The sequence below is a fragment of the Ctenopharyngodon idella genome, chromosome 1 (assembly GCF_019924925.1).
Source record: "Ctenopharyngodon idella isolate HZGC_01 chromosome 1, HZGC01, whole genome shotgun sequence".
In the NCBI taxonomy this organism is placed as follows: Eukaryota; Metazoa; Chordata; class Actinopteri; order Cypriniformes; family Xenocyprididae; genus Ctenopharyngodon; species Ctenopharyngodon idella.
Window position 1 is genome coordinate 11735114 of NC_067220.1, and position 23048 is coordinate 11758161.

At 37.7% G+C, this 23048-nt stretch overlaps 2 protein-coding genes across 2 annotated transcripts; one reads left to right on the forward strand and one right to left on the reverse strand.

Annotated features, from left to right (window-relative positions):
• Nucleotides 1–5707: 5707 nt before the first annotated feature.
• Nucleotides 5708–17669, forward strand: slc29a4b (asolute carrier family 29 member 4b). Its single transcript, XM_051909435.1, has 12 exons — nucleotides 5708–5877; nucleotides 6341–6405; nucleotides 6658–6783; nucleotides 7999–8130; nucleotides 8240–8353; nucleotides 8476–8604; nucleotides 8687–8761; nucleotides 11150–11424; nucleotides 12029–12161; nucleotides 12286–12473; nucleotides 14232–14472; nucleotides 16339–17669. Exons 3-12 carry the CDS (start codon nucleotides 6660–6662, stop codon nucleotides 16488–16490), a joined length of 1563 nt encoding a protein of 520 aa, XP_051765395.1. The 5' UTR covers nucleotides 5708–5877; nucleotides 6341–6405; nucleotides 6658–6659; the 3' UTR covers nucleotides 16491–17669.
• Nucleotides 17670–18584: 915 nt separating this feature from the next.
• LOC127511504 (endonuclease domain-containing 1 protein-like) lies at nucleotides 18585–20112 on the reverse strand. The gene is made up of 2 exons (XM_051892344.1): nucleotides 19825–20112; nucleotides 18585–19106 (listed from the first exon to the last, which is right to left on the reverse strand). The coding sequence occupies exons 1-2, from the start codon at nucleotides 20104–20106 to the stop codon at nucleotides 18585–18587; spliced, it is 804 nt and encodes a 267-aa protein (XP_051748304.1). The 5' UTR covers nucleotides 20107–20112.
• Nucleotides 20113–23048: the final 2936 nt, after the last annotated feature.

The window sequence follows — 23048 nt, forward strand, 5'->3', positions numbered from 1 at the left end:
AAGCATTGAGGCCTGCTTGCACAGTTTGAATAGAACTAATAAAATAATATAGACAAATTTGAAGATTAAAAAATAATTCCCTCTCTTACTGCAAAATGCATTGTTCCTGTATTAATATTAAAGGGGTAGCTCACCCCAAAACAAAAATTCTGTCATCATTTACTCACCCTCATGTTGTTCCAAACCTGTAGTAGTTTCTTTCTTCTGCTGAACACAAAAGAAGATGTTTTGAAGAATGTCGGTAACCAGACAGTTGATGGTAGCCTTTGACTTCCATAGTAATTTTTTTTCCTACTATGGAAGTCAATGGCTAACGTCAACTGTCTGGTTTCCGACATTCTTCAAAATATCTTCTTCTGTGTTCAACAGAAGAAACTCGTACAGATTTGGAACAACTTGAGGGTGAATGACAAAATTTCCATTTTTGGGGAAAGGGAACTATCCTTTTAAAAGCTTTTTTTATTTTCTTGGGGTGAGATATTACTGAAAGCATGGGCTGATTGCCATTAAATTAAAACCCATGTTGATAAGTGATGACTAGCACATTTAAGTATTTTAAATGAAACACATGTAAACTCAATGTTTTTACTGTTTTTTTAAGGGTTTCTTAATTTTAGACTAGTTGTCATTACAAAATCTGTTTAAACGACTGTCAGGTTAGTTGTAGTATGTAAATATATGCTGCCAATACATACACAACACGCTGCTGTGAGCAAGTAAGACATGCTGCTACTGTACAATATAGCGTACATGAATTACCTGTAGCAGATCTTATTGACGTCAATTTGATGTTTTTTTTCTACATCAATTGAACATCAGTCTGTGGACGTCAAATTGACATAAAAAAACTGATGTCAATTTGATGGTTTTTTTCGACATCAATTGGACATCAGTGTGTGGATGTCAAATTGATGTAAAAAAACTGACATCAATTTGATGTTTTTTTTTCGACATCACTTGGAAATCAGTGTGTGGACGTCAAATTGACGGCAAAAAATTGACGTCAATTTGATGGTTTTTTTCGACATCAATTGGACATCAGTGTGTGGACATCAAATTGACGTCTAAAAATTGATGTCAATTTGATGGGGTTTTTTTCGACATCAACAGACCTGCAGTTTTCTGGGAGTTTGTTCCAGATATATGGTACATAAAGACTGAATGCTGCTTCACCATAGTTTTGACTCTAGGGATAGAAAGCAGACCTGCCCCAGATGACCTGAGAGGTCTGGATGGTTCATAACGTAGCAAAAGATCAGAAATGTGTTTTTTAATGTGGTCACAACACAAATCAGAAATTTAAAAAAAGATGTCCTTTACCGGTCATTTTTTAAATGTCAGTCTTTGTCTGCAACTGTTAACCACCTTAAATTGTATTATATTTTAGGGTTTTAAAAAATTCCTTCATGTCAAAATTCAATATGAAGGGGGGTGGTCCGCTGCAGAAGGAGGCTTTTGAGAACACTGCATTGTTTTCGGTCATTAGAGATATATGTGTGCGTGCAAACATTGACCAGACAACTTATCTCTGTTTTTAGGCTGAATGGTGATACACAATGTTTATCTTTTTTTTTTTTTAAGAACTGGTTGAATAAATTCTTTTAATGTGACATCAGGCTATATTGATATAAATGATATAGTCTCAATCTACAGGTGCTGGTCATATAATTAGAATATCATCAAAAAGTTGATTTATTTCACTAATTCCATTCAAAAAGTGAAACTTGTATATTATATTCATTCATTACACACAGACTGATATATTTCAAATGTTTATTTCTTTTAATTTTGATGATTATAACTGACAACTAAGGAAAATACCAAATTCAGTATCTCAGAAAATTAGAATATTGTGAAAAGGTTCAATATCGAAGACACCTGGTGCCACACTCTAATCAGCTAATTAACTCAAAACACCTGCAAAGGCCTTTAAATGGTCTCTCAGTCTAGTTCTGTAGGCTACACAATCATGGGGAAGACTGCTGACTTGACAGTTGTCCAAAAGACGACCATTGACACCTTGCACAAAGAGGGTAAGACACAAAAAGTCATTGCAAAAGAGGCTGGCTGTTCACAGAGCTCTGTGTCCAAGCACATTAATAGAGAGGCGAAGGGAAGGAAAAGATGTGGTAGAAAAAGGTATACAAGCAATAGGGATAACCGCACCCTAGAGAGGATTGTGAAACAAAACCCATTCAAAAATGTGGGGGAGATTCACAAAGAGTGGACTGCAGCTGGAGTCAGTGCTTCAAGAACCACTACGCACAGACGTATGCAAGACATGGGTTTCAGCTGTTGCATTCCTTGTGTCAAGCCACTCTTGAACAACAGACAGCGCCAGAAGCGTCTCGCCTGGGCTAAAGACAAAAAGGACTGGACTGCTGCTGAGTGGTCCAAAGTTATGTTCTCTGATGAAAGTAAATTTTGCATTTCCTTTGGAAATCAGGGTCCCAGAGTCTGGAGGAAGAGAGGAGAGGCACACAATCCACGTTGCTTGAGGTCCAGTGTAAAGTTTCCACAGTCAGTGATGGTTTGGGGTGCCATGTCATCTGCTGGTGTTGGTCCACTGTGTTTTCTGAGGTCCAAGGTCAACGCAGCCGTATACCAGGAAGTTTTAGAGCACTTCATACTTCCTGCTGCTGACCAACTTTATGGAGATGCAGATTTCATTTTCCAACAGGACTTGGCACCTGCACACAGTGCCAAAGCTACCAGTACCTGGTTTAAGGACCATGGTATCCCTGTTCTTAATTGGCCAGCAAACTCGCCTGACCTTAACCCCATAGAAAATCTATGGGGTATTGTGAAGAGGAAGATGCGATATGCCAGACCCAACAATGCAGAAGAGCTGAAGGCCACTATCAGAGCAACCTGGGCTCTTATAACACCTGAGCAGTGCCACAGACTGATCGACTCCATGCCACGCCGCATTGCTGCAGTAATTCAGGCAAAAGGAGCCCCAACTAAGTATTGAGTGCTGTACATGCTCATACTTTTCATGTTCATACTTTTCAGTTGGCCAAGATTTCTAAAAATCCTTTCTTTGTATTGGTCTTAAGTAATATTCTAATTTTCTGAGATACTGAATTTGGGATTTTCCTTAGTTGTCAGTTAAAATCATCAAAATTAAAAGAAATAAACATTTGAAATATATCAGTCTGTGTGTAATGAATGAATATAATATACAAGTTTCACTTTTTGAACGGAATTAGTGAAATAAATCAACTTTTTGATGATATTCTAATTATATGACCAGCACCTGTATATTGCTTTGAAAAATATATCCATATATTCCTAAAAACTATATTGCCCAGCCCTAGTGTGCATCCAAACAAAAGAGAATGACTTACTTATGTCAACAATGCTTTTCTCATGCATTTTTTTATTTATTTGGTAGATGAACTTTCCAGCGGCATCAGATTGTTTTATAAACCAAAAAAACATTGTTAACCTTTTTTATTTAACTTTTTTGTCTTTTTTGTAAAGTTGTAAAATGTTTCATATTTATAAAAAATATATATATATTTAATTGTATTGTATTTGTAAAATTGTATTTATTATTTCTTTTTCATTTTATATTATCTTGAGTTCTTTTTCTAAATAAAACCTTTATATTTAATTTGTTTGAATGAATTGTCATTTATGAGAACCTGTTATATTTAAGTGAAAAGAATCCTTTAGACATTATTTTGTTGTCTATAACATGTGTATATATGTAGTCATTCATAAGCTGTATATTTGATGACTAATCTATTCTTGGGCTGCGGTTAGACGTCTATTAAATTTTCACTGACAGCCCAAATTCAGCCTTGTTTTAGCCTAGACCCATATTCACTGTCTATTAGACATAAATATGTAGTCATTCAATAGCGGTCTAATTGATGACTACTCTTGGGTTATGGTTAGACGTCTATTAGATTTTCATTAACAGCCCAAATTTTGCCTCATTTTAGCTTAGACGTCAGGGCTGTGTTTTGACGGCTATTAGACGTCTTTTAGACATAAAATTGCTTGCTGGATTTACATTCAATACAATTAAGTGCACTTAATTTTCACAAGGGTTTACAGACATAGATGTGTATAAATGGAGACACTTTGCTGCAGCGTATGAAATGATCATTCATGACATTTAAATTCACTTCTGGTTAACTTCTCTGGCTTTCCCACTGCTGCTGCTTATGTAAGTATATTCCAAAACAAGATGAATGTAATAGTGACATACTGAGCTGTGTGTATGTGTGCGAGAGTGTGTGTATCTGCTCATCGTGTCAGTAGATTTCTCTCTTTATCTTCCATGACAGACTGCGGTGCAGGATTGCTAACTGTAACCCCCGTGTAAGACTGCTGAGCGCACCCACCCACATACTGCAGAGAAGACGAGGGCGAAGGGTTTTGTTTCCTCAGCATCTCCTGAGAGATCTCACACACAATGTTTCCATGGAAATGACACTTTTTGTGGTTCTTTTGTGTGTTGTGCATTTAGGAATAAAAGACAGAATCAGAGACAATATGTTTCTAACAGTATCTTCCAATGCATCCAAAATTGCTTTTATGTCTGTGTGTAGATGTGTTTGCCTTCCTACATTTGAATCCCCTTCTGCTTCTTTTTAACAAAGATGAGAACTCTGAGGTTTTATAGTGTGACCTAAATGAGGGTAATAGATAATTTAAGGGTTCAGCTTTGCATTTCTTCCAAAATCTCCCGAGGTCTTTCTGCCCCGGAGCAAGCCATCGGAAAGTGCAAGAACTTCAAACGACAAAAGAAGAGAAATGTTGGTTTTTGAAGAAAAGAGAACGGTTCAACACCATTCTTTGAAATGCAAATGCTCAACACTCTTTATATGTAATTAAAAATAAGGACTGTTCAAAAAAAATTATTTAGGGGACCAAAAAGGGTTCTTCTATACAGTATCACTGCCCCAAAAAATAGAACCTTTATTTTCATGTGTGCATATAAAGTAAATAAATAAACTGAACATGGTGAAAATCCAGATGTAGAAGTGATGATTTGCATATCTGTGGCTTTGAATTAAATATGGGAGGCCGGGGCTAGTTGTCACAGTGGTTGTATCTCGGTAACTTCAATTGTCAAAGTTACACAAATATGTTTTCACTGGCAGTGGTTTTGTACGTTAGTTTCTAAAACTATACAAAGTATAACAGTAAAATACACAGTAAAATATCATTTTCCATTGAAACTGTAATATACTACAATAAAACAATGCATTCTGGGTAATATTTGTCATTTTAAGAAAAGAGGCCTATAGGTTACTTTCTCGAAAACAACAAATAATACTACCCAGAATGCATTGTTTTTACGGTATATTACTGTTTCGATGGAAAACGGTATTTTACTGTGTAAATTTGTTTCGGTTTTTTTTTTTTACAGTTAGCCTATTATTTTTAGAGTGTAGTCACTTCAATTCTAACCCTATTCCTTAAAATAAATAAATTTAATTAATTAATTAATTAATTAATTCAGGGAATTCTTTTCGAATCAGATAATAAAAACATTTTCATTGTGACAACATGCCCCGCTATCAGCGTTTGTTGAACAGTGAACTGATTTGTGAATCAATACGCATAATAATCTTTTATTCATGGGCGATAATAGGGTTTTTTTCTTTAGCAAATATTTTAAGGTATGTTTATATAGGCTATACAAATGAACCCCATCCTTAGTGTGACAACTAGCCCCGGTGATCAATCGTGAAGCGCGTGAAGATTCCGTGACTTGCGCAGGAGGGCGGTGAGCCTCGAGAGAGAACGAAGGAGCAGAAAACGAGCATCCTTAAATAACACCGTTTGGAGACGAGACACTGGATCGTGATTAAAAATAATTCGCTTGTGAGAGAGTGAATGACATTAGTACATCAGGTAAGAGACCTGTTATCCTTTCATGAAAGCGCGCGACAGCTCTGATTGATGTTCTGATTATCATACTGCATAAATCTATTGCATTAGTTGCGAATATGTAACGTTATAGGACATTCAGATGTCAAATGACCTTAAAGATAAATGATCCGTCTTTCTAACGTGATAAGCTACTTCAATTCAATATCCCCGCCGTTAAAATTTCACAGGCAATGACATTGAGGCTCGATATTTCTAAAAATAGCTTTGGTGAATCTGTCAGGTGACGTCGACGTGTCAATGTTAATTTCGCGTTTATCACCTGGACCAACTGACTCACAGTGTTTTATAACGCCGTAAAATTTAAACCGCGCGCGCTTGTCCAAATTCAACTGGTGAGGGAGAAACATTCATGCCCATATGCTTCAACAAACATAGAACCACTGCAGTGCTTGGTTGCATAAAATAACTGATTTTTCTTCCACAGCATATAAATATACCAGGGATACTGGGGCAAGTTGTCAGTATTTCGCCTGTAGTAGGCCTACTCCAGTAAGTATTTTTTAGAGAAGGTGTATTTTTAATGTCAATATTCAATATTCAGGGACATTAGGATACATTTTTGTACACACACACACACACATATATATATATATATATATATATATTTTGTACACACACACACATACTTACATAATATAAGAGCTATAATATAATATAATGTAAGTGTATAAAGAATTTAAGGCAAACTGCCTCTTGACAGTATGAATTTACCCATGTGTGAATTCTGACATTTTTTTCCAGTCATGTACTCTGAGGAGTGGAGCAGGAATCGGCAGGGTAGAGAGAAGGCTGTGATCACGAATTTCAGCTTTAGTCAGCTGCCAGAGGAGGAGAAGAGGGGTAGGATAAAACATCACAGCGCTCATGGTGAGTTGCAGATATGCACCACACAGAATTAATATGCCATAAAAACTGTGCATACAAAATGCATTAAATTGCACATGCAAAATGGCCTGGGTGTATTGATGTATTTGATGCATGCATTAAGGTCTTCGAGTTTGTATAAATGTGGATATGACGCATGCATTTATGAAATAATGCACAAATTATAGTGCAAGGATTCCCAAACTTTTTTTGCCAGTCCAACCCATAAAATATTTAAAATATGTATTTTGAAGTAACCCCTGAGATTTTAAGTTAATTTTTCAATAATTCAGTTTCAACAACACATCACAGTTCTTTGATGTTGGTTAATGGTCACATGACATGCAGGTAAACAATAAAATCATTTCATTTTTTAGTAAGTGTTTTATTTTAAAATTGTTTTAATTTTACATTTTTATGATTTAATTAATCATCTGCTTTTCATTAAAGGGTTAGTTTACTCAAAAATGAAATTTCTGTCATTAATTACTTACCCTGATGTCGTTGCACACCTGTAACGGCGGCCAATACTGAGTCGCCGTTCTGACGTAGAACCTGGAAGCGCTGGACGTAAACAGCGTAGCAGAAAGACAGGGAGAAGATATTGTTGAATAAAGTCATTATTTTTGCACACAAAAAAGTATTCTTGTCGCTTCATAAAATTAAGGTTGAATCACTGTAGTCACGTGGACTATTTTAACAATGTTTTTACTACTTTTCTGGACCTTGAATGAAGGTAATTACATTGCTTTCTATGGGAGATAAAAACAAACCTCTCGGATTTCATCAAAAATATTTTAATTTGTGTTCTGAAGATAAACGAAGGTCTAACAGGTGTGGAACGACATGAGGGTGAGTAATTAATGAAAGAAAATTAATTTAGGGTGAACTAACCCTTTAACTCTCAAACTCTCTGCAGTTCCCTCACAAACCACTAGGGGTTCACAAACTCCAGGTTGAGAAACACTGCATTAGTCATATACAATACAAAAACACATTCATTACTTTTACATTTATGCATTTGGCAGACACTTTGGCATACACTTTATCAGTGTATGCATTCCCTGGGAATGGAACCCATGACCTTGGCATTGTAGCACCATGTTTTACTGTTTGAGAATGGTGATTATGTTCTATTAATTAAAAATGGGGCTCAGGTTTATCAAGCTGCTCTGTCATTCTGGTTGGTATTATTTCAAGCTCATGTCTTTATTTCAGACTCAGAGGAATCCATTCCTGATGATCGCTACCATGGCATCTACTTTGCCATGCTGTTGGCTGGTGTCGGCTTTCTACTGCCATACAATAGTTTCATCACCGATGTGGACTACCTCCACCGCAAATTCAAAGGTGTGATAAAACCAACCTGTTGCACATCAATTCCCAGAGCTGTGGGTGGATAAGTAACAAATATGCATTGCACAGTCAAAATATAAATTCCCCTCTCTTCCATTGTCAGGCACCTCTATTGTGTTTGACATGAGTTTGACGTACATACTGGTGGCTCTTAGTGCTGTTATTGTGAACAATGCACTCGTGGAGAGACTGAGCTTGCACACTCGCATCTGTGTGGGTGAGAACATGCAGAATTCGCCTCTAAATACAACAATGAAAGGCACCATTTTCTACATGCACATTACATTGTTTGTACTTATTGATTGCAATATCACTAAATTTCTTATTTTGCGTATATAGGATATCTATTTGCATTGGGACCTTTGGTGTTTGTGAGTGTGTTTGACGTCTGGTTGGAGCTGTTTGACACTCAGCAGTCCTATGTTGTTACTCTGGCTGCAATTGCCATTGTTGCATTTGGATGCACAGGTACATATATACAAGCAACCATGTTCTTGCATTTGGCCTAGATGGTGTTTTTGTGATCACATTGTCCTTTTGACCTTTGCAGTGCAGCAGTCCAGTTTCTATGGTTACACTGGGATGCTGCCCAAGAGGTACACACAGGGCGTGATGACTGGAGAGAGTGAGCTGAACTTCCATTACTGCATGACTGAAATTATAATCATTGTGTTAGAATAAAATACTTTTTTTGTAATTCTTAAATTAAGTTTTCCAGTTATATCGTAAAAATATGGTATTACAAGGGTTAAATTAAAGGCAGTACAACAAATACAGATAATTTACGAAAAAAAATATTATTTAAAGGGGCTATATGTAGAATTCAGAAACCCTTGTTATTAGTGACATTGGTGGCCGTTAACTGAACTGCAGCCAGCACCTAAAACCACGCCTCCTTTAAAAGACATGAACGTGCACAGCAGAGTCTGCAAAGCGTAATGAGAGATGGCGTTAAACTAACTCATGTCTCAAAGCACATAACATTACACAGAATGCGCTGATGACGTCTGATGTCTGTGCGAACAGGGTGCGCGGAGGTTTGCAAATACATATGTTGACTGACAGGTAGGACATTGCGTCATTGTATTCGGCTGGAAGAACATTTTTTGATCCTGAGACTTCCACAGAAGATATATGTACATGTTTTAATATTTAGACCACTTCTATTATTTATTGCTATCAGGATGTGAAGAGAGTTTCAACCAGTATAAAAAAAGTGGTTATACAAATAATTGCCTACCCTACCTTTAATTTTCAGTAAAAAAATAAACAGACAACAAAAATGACAGCGGTGAAAAGTGGCAGTCAAGAAAGTATCTGATCATTGCGATGTGGATATGTTTGCACAGGCTTTGCAATTCATAGATGAGGTAATTAAATTATACACTGTTGTGATAGTTTGTTTATAAAGTATATTGAGACTATAGACCAGGGGTGGCAAACTCTGGTCCTGGAGAGACTCCAGTCCTACAGAGTTTAGCTCCAACCCTGATAAAAACTCACCTGCCTGTAGCTTTCTAGCAACCCTTCAGGCCTTGATTAGCATGTTCAGGTGTGTTTGATTAGGGTTGAAGCAAAGCTCTGCAGGACTGTGGCTCTCCAGGGCCGAAGTTCGCCACCCCTGCTATAGACCACATAGATCTGGCTATGTGAGACTATAGTTTGAATTAGTCCTTTTTTTGCATGACACATTGACATTACAGTACAGAATTTTTTTTTATCCTGAACATTGTAGAAGCATTAATTTCATGTGCTATAGTATGAAAAAATATCCTCTTGGGGGTGCGAGTAATTGTCACATCCATTTGATTTTCCCGGCAAAAATGTCACGAGTCCTTCACATAAAAACCAGTCTACAGGCTTTCAGAGACAACTTAGCAAATCGGGGTTTCGTTTCGAACTGTTCACACATTGGTAATAAAAATGATTAAAGGATTAGTCCACTTTAAAATAGAAATTTCCTGATAGTTTACTCACCCCCATGTCATCCAAGATGTTCATGTCTTTCTTTCTTCAGTCGAAAAGAAATTAAAGTTTTTGATGAAAACATTCCAGGATTATTCTCCATATAGTGGACTTCAATGGTCTCCAAACGGTTGAAGGTAAAAATTACAGTTTCAGTGCAGCTTCAAAGAGCTTTAAATGATACCAGACGAGGAATAAGGGTCTTATCTACGAAACGATCGGTCATTTTCTTAAAAAAAATACAAATGTATATGCTTTATAAACACAAATGATCGCCTTGCAAGTGCTTCGCCATTCCGGCTTCTGTATTCTTCAAAAAGCTTACACTGTATGTCCTACGCCTTCCCTATTCTACTTATGGAAAAAACGGAACTGGCACCACGTTTGTTCCGTAAGTTGAATAGGGAAGGTGTAGGACATACAGCGTTTCGCTAGATAATACTCTTATTCCTCGTCTGGTATCGTTTAAAGCTCTTTGAAGCTGCATTAAAACTAATTTTGACCTTCAACCATTTGGAGGCCATTGAAGTCCACTATAAGGAGAATAATCCTGGAATGTTTTCATCAAAAACCTTAATTTCTTTTCGACTGAAGAAAGAAGGACATGAACATCTTGGATGACATGGGGGTGAGTAAATTATCAGGAAATTTTTATTTGAAAGTGGACTAATCCTTTAATACATGAAAATCAATTACATATTAAAATAAATTACATATATCTCCTTTAACTTAAGAAAATTATATTTAATGAAATCAAATATCTTAAATGTTAAAGATAGAATTTAAATAATAATATATTTTTCATATTACAGTCATTTTTGTGCATTTTGGTAATTCGAATTGGTGGAGGAAATGTGCTTATTTGTCTTGAAGATAATGTCACAGTTAAAATAAATCTCAGTGGTCCTTAAATACTTTTTAATTTAATTTAACATTTTTGAAAATATAATTTCTTTGAAATATGAATTCACAAGATTTTTACACATAATGTGTGGGTGTTTGTTTGTATTGCAGTTGATGTGTTTTTTGTCAATTATGGTTGTTTTAGGCACTGCGGGAGTTATTGTCTCTCTGAGTCGGATTTTTACAAAGCTGCTGGTGGAAGACGAGAAGAACAACACCATCATCTTCTTCCTGTTCTCCATCTCAATAGAGACGCTCTGTTTTCTGCTACACGTGGTGGTGCGACAAACCCACTTTGTCCGTTATCACACCGACAGAGCTCGTCACAGCCACAGCTGGCTCAAAGGACAGATTAATAATGTTACGACACAAAAGCACAGTGGCTATCAGATACATTACGACAGCAGTGCAGAGGAAGAGGTAAATTCACACATCAATATACTGGTTTGAATTTGACTTTTAGTGACTTTTTGTGAGTTATGGAGGTTACTGGCAGGTTTTAAAAGGCTTCTGTTTGTTTTCCTTCTTACATTTCAAGAAAAGTTATTTGGCAAAAAATTAGGTGTATGAGGTGTTTCAAAAACTAATGAGCTCCCTACTTAGATAGCCTTTTTGGATTTATGCACAGTTCTGACACAAGGAAATCCAACAATGTATTGTAACAAATCTCAGCAAAAGCGTATGGGTATGTCTACTATCTTTTATCCACGATAGTAGACATACCTTTGTAGTATCCATACCCATTACACCCAGTTTGCACTTTTAAAGATTTTTTCCATATACTCCTGTTAAAAGTATGCTAAAGTGTGCTTTATTTTCACAAGGATAGTCTAGCGAACTGTTGATTATTAATATATATTTTTGATTCATTCCTAAGACGTTTTTTGTAGAAAATGGTCAATTGTCAATATAAAAAGTTTTATTTCCCCCAACATTTGTTGTAAGAACAGACAGTTCACCAGATTTTAGAATGGTTTGCTTAAAGAAAAAGTTGACATTGACTCATGGCATTTCCACAAATTAGGATGGAGTGGTGTCAAGCACAGTTGATGACGCTGATGCAGTAAATCTTGGTAACGGTTCCCATGGAGATGGAATATACGTCAGATTTGATGTACCCAAACCAGAAACCAAAAGAACCTGGATTAGTGTGAAGGGTGAGCCATCGTTTTTATCACAACCGCCTGTAGCTATTCTGTGTACAGACTACAAAATAAAGTTGAGTTCAATTAATGTCACATTTTTAGCACTGAAGTATTCTAACATGATGTTTTTTTACAGAGCTTCTAGGTCGGAGGTGTGCTGTTGCTCGGATGATCTGGCCCTATATGCTCTCAATCCTGGTGACATATTTTATCACACTGTGTCTGTTCCCTGGTTTGGAGTCAGAGTTACGCAACGATACACTGGGAGAATGGCTGCCTATTCTCACCATGGCTCTGTTCAACATGGCAGACTTTGTGGGCAAGGTGAAATGAAACAGTTCGATGTCATTTATGAGCATATAATATCATTTTAAAAAGGTAAATGTTTAAAGTTGACGTGAAACGGAAGTTGCGACTGTCTTTTCTTCCTTATTGTGACATACACCGATCAGGCATAACATTATGACCACTTACAGGTGAAGTGAATAACACTGATTATCTCTTCATCACGGCACCTGTTAGTGGGTGGGATATATAAGGCAGCAAGTGAACATTTTGTCCTCAAAGTTGATGTGTTAGAAGCAGGAAAAATGGGCAAGCGTAAGGATTTGAGCGAGTCTGACAAGGGCCAAATTGTGATGGCTAGACGACTGGGTCAGAGCATCTCCAAAACTGCAGCTCTTGTGGGGTGTTTCCGGTCTGCAGTGGTCAGTATCTATCAAAAGTGGTCCAAGGAAGGAACAGTGGTGAACCGGCGACAGGGTCATTGGCGGCCAAGGCTCATTGATGCACCTGGGGAGCAAAGGCTGGCCTGTACAGTCCTATCCAACAGACGAGCTACTGTAGCTCAAATTGCTCAAGAAGTTAATGCTGGTTCTGATAGAAAGGTGTCAGAATACACAGTGCACAGTGCGGAGCAATGGAAGAAGGTGGCCTGGTCTGATGAAAACATTTTCTTTTACATCACGTGGATGGCCGGGTGCGTGTGCGTCGCTTACCTGGGGAACACATGGCACCAGGATGCATTATGGGAAGAAGGCAAGCCGGCGGAGGCAGTGTGATGCTTTCGGCAATGTTCTGCTGGGAAACCTTGGGTCCTGCCATCCATGCGGATGTTACTTTGACACGTACCACCTACCTAAGCATTGTTGCAGACCATGTACAACCTTTCATGGAAACGGTATTCCCTGGTGGCTGTGGCCTCTTTCAGCAGGAAAATGCGCCCTGCCACAAAGCAAAAATGGTTCAGGAATGATTTGAGGAGCACAACAACGAATTTGAGGTGTTGACTTGGCCTCCAAATTCCCCAGATCTCAATCCAATCAAGCATCTGTGGGATGTGCTGAACAAACAAGTCCGATCCATGGAGGCTCCACCTCGCAACTTACAGGACTTAAAGGATCTGCTGCTAACATCTTGGTGCCAGATACCACAGCACACCTTCAGGGGTCTAGTGGAGTCCATGCCTCGACGGGTCAGGGCTGTTTTGGCAGCAAAAGGGGGACCAACACAATATTAGGAAGGTGGTCATAATGTTATGCCTGATCGGTGTATATCTGAATGAAATGGCTTGTTGAACAAGAAAAAATGTAGGATGGGACTTGATTTCGTCCTTTGGGAATTGATTGGATGTTTGGATTATTGTGGTTTGCTTTTTATAGTTTTCAGTCACGTGACTGGCATGGAGGCCTGGAGGGCAAAACATTCATAGAACTGTAGCACGAGTTTGTCCATTTTTGCAAGTTTGGGCACTTGCAATCCATATAATGCACCTGCAGCAGTATTTCAATCACTAAAAACAGCAAGACATTTCAGAACACTTAATGTGCAAAAACCCCTAAAGTGCCTAAAACTGTACTAAAACAGTAATATTAAAAGATCAAATTCAGTATATACCTTATTACTATATGAGCGGATGAGCCCAGAATATGAATGCAATGTGTTATGTGGTTAAGCATTTTATTTATAATGGTTTTCTATGAAAAACTGCTTAAACAATGCAGTAATCCATAAAAAACAATAAATGTTATTTTGATTTCATGGTGACTTTAAAGCTCTTTATTTCTCTCTCACTCTCTTTAGATCTTGGCAGCGTGTCCGTACGAGTGGGGTGGTGTTCAGCTGCTAGTCTGGTCATGTTTGCGTGTTCTCTTCCTGCCCCTGTTTGTAATGTGCGTGTCTCCTGTGCAGCACCCCCTGCTGGCGCACCCAGCCTGGCCCTGCGGCCTCTCCTTGATGCTGGGTATCAGTAACGGATACCTCGGCTCAGTACCAATGATACAGGCGGCCGGCAAGGTGCCACTTCAGCAGCGAGAAGTGGCGGGTGAGTATGGCTGACACACATATAGAGTGAGAGAAATGTGTAATGTGGTAGATAATCACCTACGCACACTTGACTTAAGTTAAATACCCTGTATCTTCCAGACACCTACGATTGGCACCACCAATCCAAATTTATCCTCAGAGTCAGATGATGTCTCGCCTTCAATGAACACTATCACTTGGGAATGGAAATATGATCTCTAGTGTTTAGCATGCTGCGCAGAATTAATCAGACAGACACCAGACAATGCTTTCGAAGAAGTTTTTAATCACGGCCAGGATGATCTCAGACCAGAGAGATTCCCCATGACAATATATATATTCAGACAGCCGTCTAGTCTTGTCCATCTGCATTTGTTATTTCAACACACACTAACTTTTGCCCAAATGTTGAGGGACGTTTCATTCTCAAAAGCATATAAATGTTAATCCTGCAAGAAAAACCAATGTTACTTATGATTAATTCAAAATTACTTTCACAGTAGCCATCGAAAAAGTAAACACCTAGAGGAAACTTTTATTACTCAGGAGACTTATAGGGCTGTAAGTGTTATTAATTATGTTTTGACAAAATAGGCAAAGGCAATTGTTGACATAGCAAAGGAGTACAGATCTGTTAGTTTGAAATTTTTCAGATTAGTTTTAAAACAGCAGCTTTTCCACTTTAAAATTAGTCAGAGATGATCACTAGAATGTACTTAATACAAATGCAAACTTAATACCAACTCTTTATTTCTTTATTTTATCAAAGTCCTGACATTATCACCCACTACCCCTAAAACCACCTGTCCTCAGATCAGAAATCATCACTTAATACTTTGTTAACACTCCAAAGTAAAAAACCTTCCTTTGAAAACCTTCAAAGTCAAAAGTCAGAATCTTGAAGCACAGATACCCTGGTAAACTTGGTAGTTTTTATTTATTTATTTATTTTAAGTAATTCTAAGTAATTGTGCTTATATTTTCTGTCACAATCACCACGATAAGTCATCTAAATGGCTACTGTATTCAATAAATGTGTGATATGCAATATAAAGCATGCAGTTGACACATTTTCTGTCAGTAGGTTGCACAAAATGTGAATACTTAATATATAAAAATGTTTTTAAACAGATTAAATCTACTCTGTACGTTTTTAAGACGTGGCCACAAAATTCAAGTAGCCTACATAAAAAGAAATGTGTTTTTGTCCTACCTTGATTCACTATAATAAGCCTAATAGTAATCATGTATATTTTAGAGTTTTTGCCATGGATTTCCTGAGAAATTGCATATTTTCGTCTTTCGTGTGTGATTAGGCCATGTTCGCAAATAAAGATAAGTGTGCTGTGGTAGTAGACTAAAGATATATTATTCAAACATCTATATCTTTTCCGTTATGTATTAATATATTTATTGAGAGAGGGAAGAGTGTTGAAGTCGTCATAGTGGCATTCACTCTGATAAGATGATAACACAGGTTTGTCTCAAACCATCAGATTCATCAGCACAGAAGAGCAGAGCTAAAGCCCGTCCTCCACAAGCAGCTTGCAGTTTTATGCTTCACACACACACACACACACACACACACACACACACACACACATACATGGTGTAACTTTAATATAATCCCTTCACACATATTTTCCAAAGTCCCAGTATTCAAAAATCTATGATAGATAAAAAAAAAATCATATAGATAGCATAGCTCAAATAATTTGTTTTTGGAAGAATTGTTGGAGGCTTTATCTCATGACAATAATTGTAGAAGTGGGAGAAAAATTCTCCATTTGCTTTCCATTTGATCTCATTTCTGTCAATTGGAGAAGCAAATCTTATTGTGATTGTTTTCTCCACTAATTTTGTTTTCTCAATGTTTATTTTACAGGGAACACCATGACTGTATCATATATGGCTGGACTGATGCTCGGGTCTGCAGTGTCTTACTCCACATACAGTCTGACCTCACAGGCACACACTACTCACACGCTGAAACTCAACAACACACTCACATTACACAGCTATATACCTGGCCACTGAGTGTCTCTCTCACATGTACACTGTTAATTATGTAAGAATAAACAACATTTCCAAACTCTATCCCTGCTAAAAAACACCAGCTTAGACCAGAGTTTGCATACTGGTTCAGGCTGGGTTTTGCAAGGAAAGTCTGTATCCTGAAAAGTCTATGTATTCTGATTTAGGACACCAGCATATTAGCATTTCATTCTGGGAACCAGCATCCAAAACACAACATATGCTGGTGAACAGCTATGCTGTTTTTTTCATCAGGAATGTTAGCTCTGATAAAGTGCGTTGAAATATCCATTTGCATATAATCCAAAACTATATGAAAACCCATCAAATTGTTAAATAAATTGGTGTATGACTGTTCCTGTCATGTTTAAATGTACGGCCACCATGTGTAATTTACTGTAAGATGGATATGCTTTATGACTGGTTGAAAAAAGTCTTGTTGGTGTCTTAGTTTTAGTTTATGACCTTCCACTTTCACCTATTCAAACCAAGGATAGGTTTCATTATTCGCAAAAAGTCTTATTCTGGACAAAAAGCACCCACTGATACAGGAAGATGTCATTTGACTGACATGTAAAATTGACTATATACTGTTTGCTTTTTTGATGTAATGTTTAAGGGACAGGTACATCTGAAGGTGGAATGGGGAAAAGTTGATCTTTTAACTTTAACGCAGTGTTTTTAACTCCCACGCACAAGATGCTGCAAAAGATGCAAGGCACAAGCGCAACTGTCAAACACGTCTGTCTAGCATGTTTACATTGAAAAACTATGGAAAAGTAGTGCAGTGAAATAGTAAAATGCGTTCTGTGTGTATGGCCCCAAAAGATTTGATGCCACAGATCTCTCAAACTTTGCCACATACAGCAACTATTGTAGCAGCCTGGGAAGCTGCATTGCTTGTGTTGGGGTCGTGGAGCTTTACCCCCTCATCATCCCATCATTTACTGTCGTTTTTACACTGTTTCTGACAATAAAAGTCTTAAAAAGGCTAGAAAAAGATTGGAGCTTGTCATTTTGAGAGCGCTTATGCGTATGCTTATGCTTAAGTTTCTGTTGAAGATTGTTTAGCCAAATAATTGCAGCTTGTCTGTGACCAGTTCAGAGTCAAGACCAGTTCAGTCCAATAAAATAGCCCATTATAATGAAATCTTTACTGATTCTTCTAATAAACTAAACTGACAATTCTCACAACTTTTTGTCTATGTTTGTTTTCCACCATTGACATTAAAGTATCAGAGCCTCTATTGTCACTGACAGCTGCAGGTATGATCTATATGATTGTCTGATACTGTAATATATCACAAAAACTGTGTTAATTTTTTTTTTGCGTGTGTAATCAGGTGCAAAACATGGTGCAAATGCACATATATATTTCTAGAAGCATCCAATACAAGGTTTGCAGTATGAATGATTTGTAACACTTTATTTTACAGTGCCGTAGTTACACATTACATGTACTTACTATAGTAATAACAGTAAATTATGCATAATTACAAGTAACTAACCCTAAACCAAACCCTAACCTTAACTGTAACTCTATAATAACTACACGTAGTTAATTAATAGTACTCAGTACTTATTTGAGTAATTACAGTGTAATTACGGCACTGTAAAATAAAGTGTAACCGAATGATTTTTATTAGAGGTATCAAAGGTTAATACAATTAAGACATTATAATGATAATAGTTACAGAGAAATGATAATCATTTTCGTTATAATTTTACAGATAAGATTGTCATTCTAATTTGTCATTTGATTAAGACATAAAACATAACACTCAATATAGATTCCCCCAAAATGTTTGCAAACTTTAATACAACTTTTTAATGAAACAACTTCAGTGTTGTTCCATTAAGTTTGCCCAGGTCTGTCTCTAAATCAGCTGACATCCAGCACAAGGTTTACAGTATTACTGTCAGCATTAGAAAGTAATTGTTTTAAATTCAAACACGGGATGTTAAAGTGATTTGTTATAATGAAATTATACTAATCTGCATAAAACACAACTCAAAATAGTTCCCTTTAAAAATTTTTGCAAAGTTTAATTTGCTCAATAAGGCTTTTGAAGCAACCTTTGTCTGTTTTTGATATTTTTATTGAAACACCCTAAATGTTGTTGTTCTATAAAGGTTTTGCAACCTTCTCTCTAAAAAAGCCACAGTCATTCCCACAATAAAGGAGTTTTTGTCATTGGTTCCAATGACTCCCCCTGAGTGTGAACATCGGTTTTTATGGTCTAAGCAGCAGAATGCAGTCCAGAAATGACTAGGCACATTCACTCTTTTTACTTTTTCATCTGGTAAAAATTTTTTACCTGGTACCACCCCTGTAACAATGTAAACATGTTGAATTTGACATTTGAATTCAATATCTTTTGCCAACATTTCTTCTACCTTCCTCCATTGACCTTGGTTAAAAGAGGAGTTTTGTGGAGCAGCATTGGTGAGAGTGAAGGTGGCGTCAGCACAGTCCTGTGATTCTGCGTGATAGACTGGTGCCAGATGACCTTTGTGGAAGCCAGACTTCACATAATCTCCATTGAGAGCTTGACGTTCTCCACAATATCTTACATTCTTCTGGAATGCCATGTTTAGTCCTGCCTCATTATCATCAAGCTGCAATAATATTTTATATATTATATAACATAGAAAAGATACAACTGAGAATGCTGGATAGAAGAAGAAAGAACTGTAAATCCCTATTCACAGGCAGCATTCCTTTTCCTGCTTTACAACATACTTGTGTAAGCACTCATGCTAGACTAGCAATCTCTCTTTACCTTGAAATCATGTCTACTGACCCCCTGTTTCACAGACAAGGCTTAAGCTAGTCCTAGACTAAATGTTTGAGCTGTTTTAACTGAATGCAACTTGCATATCTTAAAATATGTCAGTGCCATAGTTTTGTCTCAAGATGCACACCAGTAATGTTTTTATTTTTTATTTTATTTTTTATCTAGGGCACATTTATAAAAGCTACTTAAATAAAAAATAATTCAACTAAGGCCTAATTCTGGCTTAGTCTAAGCCCTGTCTGTGAAAGCCGAGTTTATCAAATCAACTGCTTATGTGTGTGGTTTTCAGAAACGTTTCTTGAAATGTCTTAAATGTCACTTCTTTTGACTTATAGCACTTCACAGAAGCACTACAGATTCGTCTTCTTGTCGTCATTATAGCACTTTTCCAGTATTGTCATGGTATTATGATTTTTATTTTCTTTAATGATTGTAAAATACTTTCTCTTATCCTAGCTTATTATGCATGCCACTATGTGCTATTCCAAGTCTTTTAGCTGAAAGAGTGTAAGTGTAGAGTGTAAAAATATTTCACTTACTTGAGGTTCAATGTACCACTCATTAAGTCTTGTGCAGTGCTTTAACCCTTCAAACTTGTAGGCTGAGTACACTGGGATCCTGTTGTATGTATCATAATATGTGGCAAAATAAGCAACATCATTTCGAGTTTGGCAGATCTGCCTGTACTGTGGTCCAGTAAATGTTGTTGGGGATTTTCCATTTGCAAAAAATTGACCACACTCATGCTCAAAATTCCGCACAACTTTGGCTGAACCACCGGAGAGAAGAAACAGCATCAGCACATGAAGAAGCAGCGTCATGATGAAGAGGATGAAATGATGAATTATCAAGATCTCTGCAAGAACAACAACCATGCTATAATTTTTATAACTGCTATAACAACTTATATTGTGTAATAGGCTATATACAGTGGGTACGGAAAGTATTCAGACCCCCTTAAATTTTTCACTCTTTGTTATATTGCAGCCATTTGCTAAAATCATTTAAGTTCATTTTTTTTCCTCATTAATGTACACACAGCACCCCATATTGACAGAAAAACACAGAATTGTTGACATTTTTGCAGATTTATTAAAAAAGAAAAACTGAAATATCACATGGTCCTAAGTATTCAGACCCTTTGCTGTGACACTCATATTTAACTCAGGTGCTGTCCATTTCTTCTGATCATCCTTGAGATGGTTCTACACCTTCATTTGAGTCCAGCTGTGTTTGATTATACTGATTGGACTTGATTAGGAAAGCCACACACCTGTCTATATAAGACCTTACTGTCACAGTTCCAGTCACTCCCGGACTTCATTTCCCACAATCCTCCCTGCCTATCACCTGCACTCACTCCACCAATCAATAATCACCACACCCAGCTGCAGCTCATTACCCGGACTATTTAAGCCACTCACTTCCACACACACTTTGCGAGGTCTTGTTTACACTTGTTGCATTTCCGAGCATTTGTTATCTTGTCTTCCTGATCCTGTTCCTGATCCTGTTCCTGATCCTGTTCCTGATCCTGTTCCTGATCCTGTTCCTGATCCTGTTCCTGATCCTGTTCCTGATCCTGTTCCTGATCCTGTTCCTGATCCTGTTCCTGATCCTGTTCCTGATCCTGTTCCTGATCCTGTTCCTGATCCTGTTCCTGATCCTGTTCCTGATCCTGTTCCTGATCCTGTTCCTGATCCTGTTCCTGATCCTGTTCCTGATCCTGTTCCTGATCCTGTTCCTGATCCTGTTCCTGATCCTGTTCCTGATCCTGTTCCTGATCCTGTTCCTGATCCCCGTATACGATTCTCTGCTGCCTGCCCTTTGGACTACTTGCTCTGTTTTGGATTTACGATTGTTATCTGCCAGCCCTGACCCTTTGCCTGTTCCTCGACTACGATTCTGCCTGCTCTCTGCCATACCAGAACTCTTCCTAGAGCTGGCCGTCCGGCCAAACTGAGCTATCAGGGGAGAAGAGCCTTGGTGAGAGAGGTAAAGAAGAACCCAAAGATCACTGTGGCTGAGCTCCAGAGATGCAGTCGGGAGATGGGAGAAAGTTGTAGAAAGTCAACCATCACTGCAGGCCTCCACCAGTCGGGGCTTTATGGCAGAGTGGCCCGACAGAAGCCTCTCTTCAGTGCAAGACACATGAAAGCCCACATGGAAGGACTCCAAGATGGTGAGAAATAAGATTCTCTGGTTTGATGAGACCAAGATAGAACTTTTTGGCCTTAATTCTAAGCGGTATGTGTGGAGAAAACCAGGCACTGCTCATCACCTGTCCAATACAGTCCCAACAGTGAAGCATGGTGGTGGCAGCATCATGCTGTGGGGGTGTTTTTCAGCTGCAGGGACAGGACGACTGGTTGCAATCGAGGGAAAGATGAATGCGGCCAAGTACAGGGATATCCTGGACGAAAACCTTCTCCAGAGTGCTCAGGACCTCAGACTGGGCCGAAGGTTTACCTTCCAACAAGACAATGACCCTAAGCACACAGCTAAAATAACGAAGGAATGGCTTCACAACAACTCCGTGACTGTTCTTGAATGGCCCAGCCAGAGCCCTGACTTAAACCCAATTGAGCATCTCTGGAGAGACCTAAAAATGGCTGTCCACCGACGTTTACCATCCAACCTGACAGAACTGGAGAGGATCTGCAAGGAGGAATGGCAGAGGATCCCCAAATCCAGGTGTGAAAAACTTGTTGCATCTTTCCCAAAAAGACTCATGGCTGTATTAGATCAAAAGGGTGCTTCTACTAAATACTGAGCAGAGGGTCTGAATACTTAGGACCATGTGATATTTCAGTTTTTCTTTTTTAATAAATCTGCAAAAATGTCAACAATTCTGTGTTTTTCTGTCAATATGGGGTGCTGTGTGTACATTAATGAGGAAAAAAATGAACTTAAATGATTTTAGCAAATGGCTGCAATATAACAAAGAGTGAGAAATTTAAAGGGGTCTGGATACTTTCCGTACCCACTGTAAATAAACATGTACCTCAAATTTAGCAGTACAAGCCAAAGACCAAGCTATTAACCTGTTAAATGAAAAAAACAATAACGCGAGAATGTAAGAAACATGATACACAGTACCTGCCTTCTGTGTAAAGGCTATGAAAGATATGAAATGTAAAGGCCAAATGCAGTTCTACAAATACTACAGTATACCAACACCACAGGCAAGGATACACTGGTGTTGCAGTGAAATGGGGGAGTATTTCTAACCTCCTGATTTGTCCATGAATACTTTTAAGGAAATGAGGCTCACAAACTTGATCCACCACATATCTCCTTATGGCAACACAGGCTACAGTACATTTAAACATATTCCTTAGTCCGTGTAATGTGTAAGCTCATTTATGAAACTAAAAGAGAACCCTTTAAAGTAAACAATATCTGTAGCCCTATATATAGCCTGTATTTATAGTGTTGTCTAGCAGATAAAGTGTTTTTCTTTTGTATGTCTTCAGGCTTTGCTTTTGCTCACCAAAGCTGCATTTATTTATTCAAAAATACAGTAAAGACAGTAATATTGTGAAATAGTATAACAATTTAAAATAGGCCTAATTGTCTTTTATTTTAATAAATTTAAAAAGGTAATTTATTCCTGTGATCAAAGCTGAATTTTCAGCATCATTACTCCAGTCTTCAGTGTCACATGATCCTTCAGAAATCATGATCAAGAAACATTTATTATTATTATTATTATTATTGTCAATGTTGAAAGCATTTTTGTGGAAACAATGATACCATTCAA